Below are 10,037 nucleotides of genomic sequence, written 5' to 3' on the forward strand. Positions count from 1 at the left end.
ATTCAATTTTTTTTTTTTAAGGCAGTTAAATCCAAACAAATATTAGTGGTCACTAGTGCAAAATTATTGAATTGAATGCAATTAAGCCTTATTACATAGCACTACAGTAATTAGTAACAAAAATGAATCAACCATTTATAAGATATTACACCATAAAATAATTAGAGAATTTTCGCGCTCACTTATCTCCAGTGGGTCACTGGTGTTGTGACAAGTCTGCCCATGGCACACACACTTCGAGCGTAAATGAGTTAAACCACAAGCACTTTGCAAATTGGCAACACCCAAGTAGTGTGATCCTCCAATACACGCTCGCTCTCCCTCTCTCTTTGAACAGTAGTCACTCACACTAATGTTAACACTACTGAATCTCAGGCGATCTCTCCGCCAAACCCTCCTCAATCACCACCATCACCAGACCCGAGTAGTGTGATCCAATACACGCTCGCTCTCCCCCCCTCTCTCTCTCTGAACAGTAGTCACTCACACTAAAATACACAAATGTTAAGAGCACTGAATCTCAGGCGATCTCTCCGCCAAACCCTCCTCAATCACCACCATCACCAAAACCCCACCAACCCGCATTCCCATCCCCTCCAAACCCGAACCTCCACCACCCAAAACCCTAACTTCAACCGCCGATTTTGCTCATCTTCTTCTTCATCACTGTCCTCCTCCTCATCATCTGAAGCCGAGCTCCGCAAATACATCGGCTACTCCGTCCTCCTCATCGGCTGCGGCATCGCCACGTACTACTCCTTTCCATTCCCCGAAAACGCCAAGCACAAGAAAGCCCAGCTCTTCCGGTATGCGCCGTTGCCGGATGACCTCCACACCGTGTCCAATTGGAGTGGCACTCACGTGGTCCAAGCTAGGGTTTTCTTGCAACCCGAAACACTGCAGGAATTGGAGGGCGTTGTGAAGGAGGCCAATGAGAAGAAACAGAAGATTCGGCCGGTGGGGTCGGGGCTGTCACCAAATGGTATCGGGTTGACGAGGTTTGGAATGGTGAATTTGGCGCTGATGGATAAGGTCTTGGAGGTTGATAAGGAAAAGAAGACTGTTCGGGTTCAGGCGGGGATTAGGGTTCAGCAGCTGGTTGATGAGATTAAGGATTATGGGATCACTTTGCAGAATTTCGCATCGATTAGGGAACAGCAGATTGGTGGCATTATTCAGGTTTATTTGTTTGAATTTTGCTTAACTTGGTTATATGTGAATTGATATAATTTTTCCACATTGACTTCTATTGCCTGGTGGGTTTTATTTATGTTTGTAGTTAAAATTAGTAGTTTCATATATTACTGATGATTCGTTTGTGTACCAAATGTTTAGCATATTTGCTGCTTCTACTACTACAAGGCTAACGCAAAGTGAATAGGTGTCTGTTTCAATTTGCTAAACTACTCCTATTGAACAAAGTCCACTCATGTATCACCCTATTTAGCTTTGGCATTTCTAATAAGCATTACTATTTCTAACTCTTGTGAAAGGTAGAAGATAGATTCATATGCCTTAAATTGTATTAGTATTTAAGATGTCATTCAGCGCGAGAGATTAGTATAATAGACAAGTATTTCGTAATTTTTTCTAGAAAAAATAGATTTAAGTGACCAATCCTAAACAAAATTACTCTAAAGTTGCCATAATTTTTTTTTTAAAAAAATAAAAATAAAAATAAAAATGAATAGTCACCAAATTTAAAACTTAATTGCATAGAAGTGACCATTGAGATTTATTTCCTAACATACCCTTATCACCTTCCCTTTCCACAAACCCCTCTGTCTCTAACCACCATCACCAACACCACCAAGATGAATGAAAGAAGTATGAAGTTGGAATATTTGACCTGTGAAGTAGTTGGTTAATGAATATTGTTGGACTGAGCCGTTACTCATTTGGCCAAGATGCAACTGGGTCTTTCCATTGGATAAGTTTCGTCAAGGTGGTTGTCTGGCACAAAATGGACCAACAAGAATTGTATTGACTTTTTTATTAACAGAATTTTACTCCTCTATAACTTAACCATTATTCCTGATTAGTTGTTCATAGAATGCCAATGCGTTCTCTAGTTAAAGTTTCTCATTTGTTCTGAGTTCTAGTGAAAGGATCTCCAAGGTGGGTTTGATTTTGTGTTGCTTCCTTATTTGTTCCACAGTTGCATTGTTTGGGTTGTAATGGTGAGGTGGTGGTGGTGGTGGTTAGAGAGAGAGAGAGGGGTTTGCGGATAAGGAAGGTGAGAAGGGTATTTTAGGGAATAAATTCCAATGGTCACTTCTCAGAAATTAAGTTTAAATTTGGTGACTATTCATCTTTTTCTTACTTTATGGTTACTTTAGAGCAATTTTGTTTAGGATTGATCATTTAAATTTAATTTTCCCTTTTTTCTATTTTTAGTTTGGTTGGAGATAGGCATTTTTTTATATTCTAGACAAGTATTTCTTAATTTTTTCTTTTGGGTGGCATATATTGTAAATTAGAAAAGATTTGCTTTAGCTAAATTGAACCCTTGGCTTCTCTGTTTCTTATCAGACAATAATCATTATAGCCAGTAAGCCTTACAATAAGTCAATCATGAAATGAATAACAATCTAATGTAGGGCTTATCATGACGAGAATAAATATGCTGCCATGATACCAACGGGCCAGTGTTCGAACCTCGGTGGAGGCATGTGTGTGTGAGTACCAATTAGGAAAAAAATATATATATATGCTGCTATGATTTACTAGAGGTAATGGATCTCAATAGAGCAGATTCTTCTCTTAATCCTCTCCAGGGATGTTGGAGCTATCAGTCTTGTTATGGTCTCTAGCCATTGTCATTCTCGAATACATTGACTCACGTTTGCTCACTTTAGGGCTCCAGAAGTATGTCCCCCTCCCTTCTGACTTTAAAAAGGGAAAAGGAAATAAAAAGACTGGGTTTAGTAAAATATGAACTTTGTTAACGTTTCGAGATTTATAATGCTATTTTATATGCCATAGTTTTAATGATGAAGTTTTGTTGGTTTGACCTAGAAGCTTAGTGGAGGCAGTGGTTTAGTGGTTAATGACGTGCAAAAAAGATGGCTACTAGAAGTTGGAACCTTCAGATGGAATTTAAATATTCTATCAGTGTTTGTACGTTTGGGCTTTCAAGCATAATGATGAAGATTTGAGTGATTGGCACTTCATGCAAATAAAGTTGGGCTGTACCCAATTGACCCCTTGAAGCACCTTAGGTTGATGGGACAAAACTAGCTAATATTCTCCAGTTTCTTATAATCCAATGAATATTTGTAGTTTCCATCATGCTTTTGTGTTTTCTGCAGGTTCACCTTGCATCAAGAACAATATATGTCAGAACTTTCCTAATCAGTTGACAAATAAGCACACTTCTTAACAACAAATAGAAAAAAGATGTTTCATTTATTTCCCACTGGTAATGCTTAGTTTTTATGCATGTTCACCATCATGGCAAATGAAGTATTATCTAAATTATTATTTCCCCCAAAAAAAAAAAAAAAAAAAAAAAAAAAAAATTCTTTGTTTTTTTACTGTTTTGTTCTTACGTAAGGTCAAATTTAAATGCGTTTTCTTTTGACTCAGTATTTTAGGTTGTGGGTTTCAAATTGTCTGTCAAGTTGGATGGGGCCTATTTTATTTTTTATTTTGTTATTATTAGTCACTCTTGCTTTCCAAGGTGATGTCTCTTGTAAAGGTTTTTTAAATTATATATATATATATATATATATATATATATATGCTTACCTTTTGAGGCCATATGTATTGATTTAATTTTGAGGTATGTTTTATTTCTTTTTAAGTGTTAAAACTCATAGCTTCTTGTTTGCACTAATGCATCTTTAGGTTGGTGCACATGGTACTGGTGCGAGGTTGCCTCCAATTGATGAGCAGGTCATCAGCATAAAACTGGTTACTCCTGCTAGGGGAACAATAGAGATTTCAAAAGAGAAAGATCCAGAGCTCTTTTATCTAGCTCGCTGTGGACTTGGGGGCCTTGGAGTGGTTGCAGAGGTCACTCTCCAATGTGTTGAGAGACAGGAGCTTGTAGAACACACAGTTGTATCAAATATCAAAGATATCAAGAAAAATCACAAGTACTGATTCTTTTCCTTTCCTTGAGAAACCAAATCATAAATTGTAATTGCTTTGTAAGTTTTACACATGGTATGCAGCTTGCAAGTACATTATCACGATATTGTAATCAAATACTCCGGCCAAAAGGACACAGGTAGTAGAAATGAGGACAATTTGATGATCTTTAGCAACCAATTTTACCCTGCTTCATTGGATAGGACATGTGGATTAGTGATGAGAAAATTTCAAAAGATGTGTCTGTTCTTGTTTTCTTCCTTTTATTTTTTCCCCCTCTTGCCATGAGTGTATGCATGTGTATTTTCTTTTGCGTGAGAATCTCAGAAAAAAATCAGGTCTAGTGGTGGTGCGTTTTCTTTCTTTTGTGCATCATGTGTGTACTTGTAGAATTTACATTAGGGATGAGGCTCAGATACAAGAACCTCCCATTGCTTTATCATTGCTGCCAAAACATTTGCGTTTTGGGCATATGTATGTTTGTAGGAGGGTGGGTGTGCACGGTTATATGTGTTTTTGTGTGAACTTTTATAATGCAAGATTCTTCGTCTCTTGGGACTTCGGAATTAAAAATCTTTCTTTATTTTCTTTCTTTCTTTATTTTTTTATTATTATTATTTTTTATTGCAGGAAATTGCTATCCGAGAACAAACATGTGAAGTACCTTTATATACCATATACTGATACTGTTGTGGTTGTGAGATGCAACCCTATTTCAAAATCGAAAGTTCCACCCAAGTTCAAACCAAAGTATAGTAAAGATGAAGCTATAAAGCATGTTCGGGACCTCTATCAGGAATCACTCAAGAAGTACCGGTAAAGCTGGTTGTCTGTTAATGTATCATTTTTCCATTTATATAATTTTTATCCATTAATATTACCTTGTTGAAATGTGGATGAAGGAGTGTTAGTTTTCGAGGCTATATAAAAAGACTGCAAAATCTATAGTCATCGTTCTTGTTTTCCGTGTTTCCTTTTGGTTTGATACTTATATTGAAAAATTAGCCCCCCAATAACCAAGGGTTGTAGCCTAATGGTATTTCCTCTACCTTTCAAAGTGGAAGGTAGGGTTCAAGTCCCATTAGAGGGACAAATGGGTGTGTGAGTTTCTTGCTCAGGAAAAAATAAAATAAAAATTAGCCCCAAAAGATCAGATTCAGAATGATTCTTCACCTATTCTGTCAGGGGGCTAGTTGAATGCTTAAGCATAGGTTTCTGTGCTCAGTGTGAATGGCAGGGGCAGAAAACCTGTAGGATTAAGAGGATCCATCTGTAAGCCTGAGCCTGACTTGAAATTGTTTGTTTGTAAACTAACAAACAAAAACAGCATAGGCTTTTAGTAGCGGCTTTTGAGCCTTGGATTCCCATTTTCTAGTGTCAATGGACGACTCGGATTCTTTTATGCTTCTTGATATAATGAAGAACTTAAAGGAAAAAATAATAATTTGGGCCGTGAACTGTGCATTTGCTAACTTTTTGAAGTTCTGTTCTCATAAAATTTCATCTCTGTTTTTGTTACTTCCAGTTTTCAATTATTGTTGTATGGTAATTAATATATATATATATATACACTATGCATTTGCTAACTTTTTGAAGTTCTGTTTTCAACAAAATTCATCTCTGTTTTTGTTACTATATATATTACCTAACCTTGGCAAGAAACTCACACACTTTGGCTCTATGGTGGTTGGAATCCTAACCTTCTACTTTGGAAAGTGGGGAAGTACTGTTACAGCCCTTAGTGGTGTATTTCTTCTCATAATTGACCATCAACATTTGTCAGCAAAATTCTTTTAGATGTTTTTTGCTGTTTGTTTCAGTTTGTTAACTGCTTTAATTAGTTACTTGCAGTGGCAAAGCAACTGCAACTGATTCTCCGGACAGCAATGAACCAGACATAAGCGAGCTTTCATTTACAGAGCTAAGAGATAAATTAATTGCCCTCGATCCTCTCAACAAAGACCATATCATAAAGGTCAATCAAGCTGAGGCTGAGTTCTGGAGGAAGTTGGAGGGATATAGAGTAGGCTGGAGTGATGAAATTTTGGGCTTTGATTGTGGTGGCCAACAGTGGGTTTCCGAGACCTGTTTTCCTGCTGGAACATTAGCAAAGCCAAGCATGAAAGACCTTGAATTTATAGAAGAGCTGTCAAAGCTCATAGAGAGGGAAGGGATACCTGCACCTGCTCCAATAGAGCAGAGATGGACAGCTTCCAGCAAGAGCCCCATGAGTCCAGCGTCAAGCTCAGCTGTGGATGATATATTCTCATGGGTAATTATGTCACAGCTCCTTTCAATTTTTATTCATTGTCATGGGTCTTTTATCACCATAAGCATCAATTTCAAGCGGATATGTGTAACAAGGGTCATTTGTCCCACATCGGAATCGGATGAGAAAGTGATTAGGTATAAATAGGTGGGTATGCAGCACTACCTAATAGTTCGAGCTTTTGGGTAAATGGACACACGCCCACCCGTTACAGAAGGTATCAGAGCCAGACCCAGTCCTTTATGGTCTTTCTAGTTTTGTTTTCTTCTGACTTGTCTCAACCAGGGACTAAAAATACTCCAAAACCTGAAGTTTAAAATGTCAAGATACATTTGACGATTTCTTTTGTGGAGTTTAACTGTTTAAGTATTGTTTTTGGAATTTGGACATTAGGATCCATTTATTACACAATATAGTTATATATCAAAATTCGAAAACAGTTTAACAGTTTATCTCAATCCATATTTTACTGGCGGACAATAATTTCCAAAACTTGCCAACCTTGGAGGCCACTTGTTGAGCCGAAAACTAGAACGTTTTCATTTCAACTGTGAAGTTATAGTTGTTACTGTTTAACTTATCACTGTTTTTCTGGATTGATCAAGTCTAAAGGAACCATTAGTTTGATGATGTGCTCCAGTTTTGGCAAGTAGATTGAGTTTGATTTTGCTTAGTGCTTGTGATATTTGCCAGTTTCTTAACTGGTTTCAATTCTGTGTATCAGGTTGGTATAATTATGTATCTTCCTACTATGGATGCCCGTCAGAGGAAACAAATAACGGAAGAGTTTTTCCACTTCCGCCGTTTGACCCAAATACAATTATGGGATCGGTATTCTGCCTATGAACATTGGGCTAAGATTGAGGTACTAACGAAATCTCACATATTCTCCCTTTACTTCAGTTTGTCAATTTTGAAATAAGAGAAGCATCTTTAAAGAAATTGATGAAAATGAAATGATGCGGAAAGCATGTTACACAGGTCCTGCATATGTGTAGAAAAATTCTGCAGTAGTGAACCTTTTTTTTGGGGAAAAAAAAAAAAAAAATTGCGTGGTGGTATTTTTGTTTTAAATTTTGTTCATTGTAAACTTCAATTTATGCATTTCTATTTTCTATAACCTAATGGCCTTCTCAATCTTCGTAATATATTGAATATTTTGCTCAAAATATGCATTTTGGAAGGTAAATTAGGAGGCCCTGGGATTCACTATTGAATCTTGGTTAAATCCATTTTTCTTTTCACATTCTGACCGAATTCAATGTAGAATTTCCAGTATATATGCAGAATTTTTTTGATTTCATAGTGGTTGATATTAATTCAGAACCTGAACATGAACTTCATCTCTTGTTAAGAAACACATCTGAAATGATATTTAACTTTGCTGCGACAGTCTGGTTAGATTAGTGGAAGGACTCTTTCCTTTCTGTCTTGAAGCCAGGTTCTTAACTTTGATTCTGGAATAATTCCACCAGTCCATTCTTTTGTGTAAAACTAGGTTTTGGATTATAAATTGGAAGAACGTCCTCCCTTTATATATGGTTCATATTTCATACACAGGTTCCGAAGGACAAGGAAGAACTTGCAGCTCTGCAATCAAGGCTAAGAAAGCGCTTCCCAGTGGATTCATACAATAAAGCACGAAAGGAATTGGATCCCAACCGAATTCTTTCTAATAGCAAGCTGGAGAAGCTGTTCCCAATATCAGATGATATTTGAAAAGCATCCCTCTTTTGGTTAGTTCTTTAGCATGTATTTTTGTAATGATCTTGTCCTGTTAATTTTGCTTTGAGAAATGTTCCTTTGGCAATAATAAATTCAACTGTACGTAGTGTATATTGATAGGAATGTTGGGATTCAATGATTGAATTCCGTCTTCCCAGGTAATTGCTGCCTTCAACTATGGAAACATTAATGTAGAAGTTGAAAGATAATAGAAAATCATGAGCCTCACTCACATTCAGGCCTTGTCAATCTCCTCCTCTTATATGTATTCATGTATTGTGAGTGGAGGATCAAAACTGAAATCTATGTAATGCTACCAAAAAGATGAATTAGATCACAGAAACATGGATGGTTTGACAACCTACGTAAGTTTTGGCTGAAGAAAATTGCAATTACTCAAAGAAACACTTGGAATTGTTATGAATTAGAAACTGCACCCATAATATTTATTTACTCTGTTACATCATAAAGAGGAATACTCCTAATAAAGAAAAGATATCGACATAATATTTATTTACTCTAGTACATCATAGATGAAATAAACATTAAAAATAGTCATACATAGTCAAAAGTATGTATGATCATGTAAATAACATTAATCAACTGATGCAGATGTCCGGCAATCCCATGTCATTGTTTTAGAAGCAAGCTTCGCAGAGCCAACAGCAGCATAGAGCAAAAAGGCTGCACGAAGAAGTTATGACATGAAGAAAAAACATGATTAAAATCCTCTTAAAAAAAATAAAAAGAAAAAGAAAAAAGAAAAAAAGAAACTGATTAGCACAGGATGTTTTGTTTCAATCTAAGATCACTGTTCTGATCTTATGAGAAAACCATTATTTTCTGAAGTTGCGTTTATGTGAAAGTTTTCTTATTAAGAAGATGTGTATGAGAAGACTTACCATCCCTCAATGAAGCCCCTGTCTCCTTTCTTCTTCGTTCCGTGGCAGCACTTCTTTCCAGTTTGAGGATTTTCTTGTGGATACCCTAAATTTTGTCAGGAATTTAGAAAGTTAATACATATATTCTAATGAAAAAGCATCTCCAAGTGTGTGTGTGAGTGAGAGAGAGAGAGAGAGAAACCTGGAGGTGGTTGGTTCTCTTGTTTCTCTGGCTTGGGCATTTTGGAACAGTTATGTATGAATTGTATCTATCGGAACTATATGAGAATGATACTGTAATTGGATCTCTGTAATTGTATATATACACACTACTACATATATATATATATATATATATATATATACACCTCCCATGCATACGGTGGTATTAAAGTCTATAACTCTAAAGGAAGCTTCATTTGTTGATAGGTCGGCACCAACGGATAAAGTCGGCCTTTTTCTAGGGGGTGCTATTGAACAGGTTCAAGTCGGGTTGGGTTAACTAACCCGGTAACTCTTTCAAAATCTGGCGGGTTTGTGATTGGCATTCCTCAAGATCCATACCCACTCGTTGACATATTCAGCTTGCTGTAAATAAGTTTGGCTTGACCCAAATGCATTCCTCATGACCCAAACCCGTTGGAAACTGGGCGGGTCAGGATCGGGTTAGCACCACCCCCTAGATTACTCCAGAAAGAAATGCTACTGTGATAAAAAGATAAAGAAGCATCTAAAGAGTGAGTGTCAAACAAGGGTTTGGCACGTCTTATGACTAGAAAACAAGCAAAAGCCCTATCAAAAGTGAAAATGATCTTTTTTTTAAAAAAAATAAAATAAAATAAAAATTTTACTAGTAAAGTTTCAATCTTTTAGGCTTCCAAGTTGGATTCTTTTCTTGAGGAGGAGGAGAGAATAAAAAGCATGGAGGAATTAGTGCAAAGATTGAGAGAATAGTCGGCTGGAAAGTTATTTATATTATCTTTCTACTTTGTTCCAAGAATATATGCTTTAGTTTTTCTTTTTATAAATGTGAAAGATACACACGGAACAAACACAATTTTGACTAC

The 10,037-nt window shown here is 36.6% G+C and overlaps 1 protein-coding gene across 2 annotated transcripts; it reads left to right on the plus strand.

The window, feature by feature from the left end:
- Positions 1-266: 266 nt before the first annotated feature.
- LOC132313552 (L-galactono-1,4-lactone dehydrogenase, mitochondrial) lies at positions 267-9,028 on the plus strand. Of its 2 annotated transcripts, XM_059812366.1 has the most exons (7): positions 267-416; positions 551-1,179; positions 3,850-4,100; positions 4,726-4,911; positions 5,947-6,367; positions 7,089-7,229; positions 7,925-9,028. In XM_059812366.1, exons 1-7 carry the CDS (start codon positions 353-355, stop codon positions 8,081-8,083), a joined length of 1,851 nt encoding a protein of 616 aa, XP_059668349.1. In that variant the 5' UTR covers positions 267-352; the 3' UTR covers positions 8,084-9,028. The 2 variants fall into 2 exon arrangements, with proteins under 2 accessions (XP_059668349.1, XP_059668348.1); XM_059812365.1 differs by having other exon boundaries at positions 267-1,179.
- Positions 9,029-10,037: the final 1,009 nt, after the last annotated feature.

Source organism: Cornus florida, unplaced genomic scaffold, assembly GCF_030987335.1.
Source record: "Cornus florida cultivar Cherokee Brave unplaced genomic scaffold, ASM3098733v1 CherokeeBrave_3.0.0_Hap2_Chr06, whole genome shotgun sequence".
Classification (NCBI taxonomy): Eukaryota; Viridiplantae; Streptophyta; class Magnoliopsida; order Cornales; family Cornaceae; genus Cornus; species Cornus florida.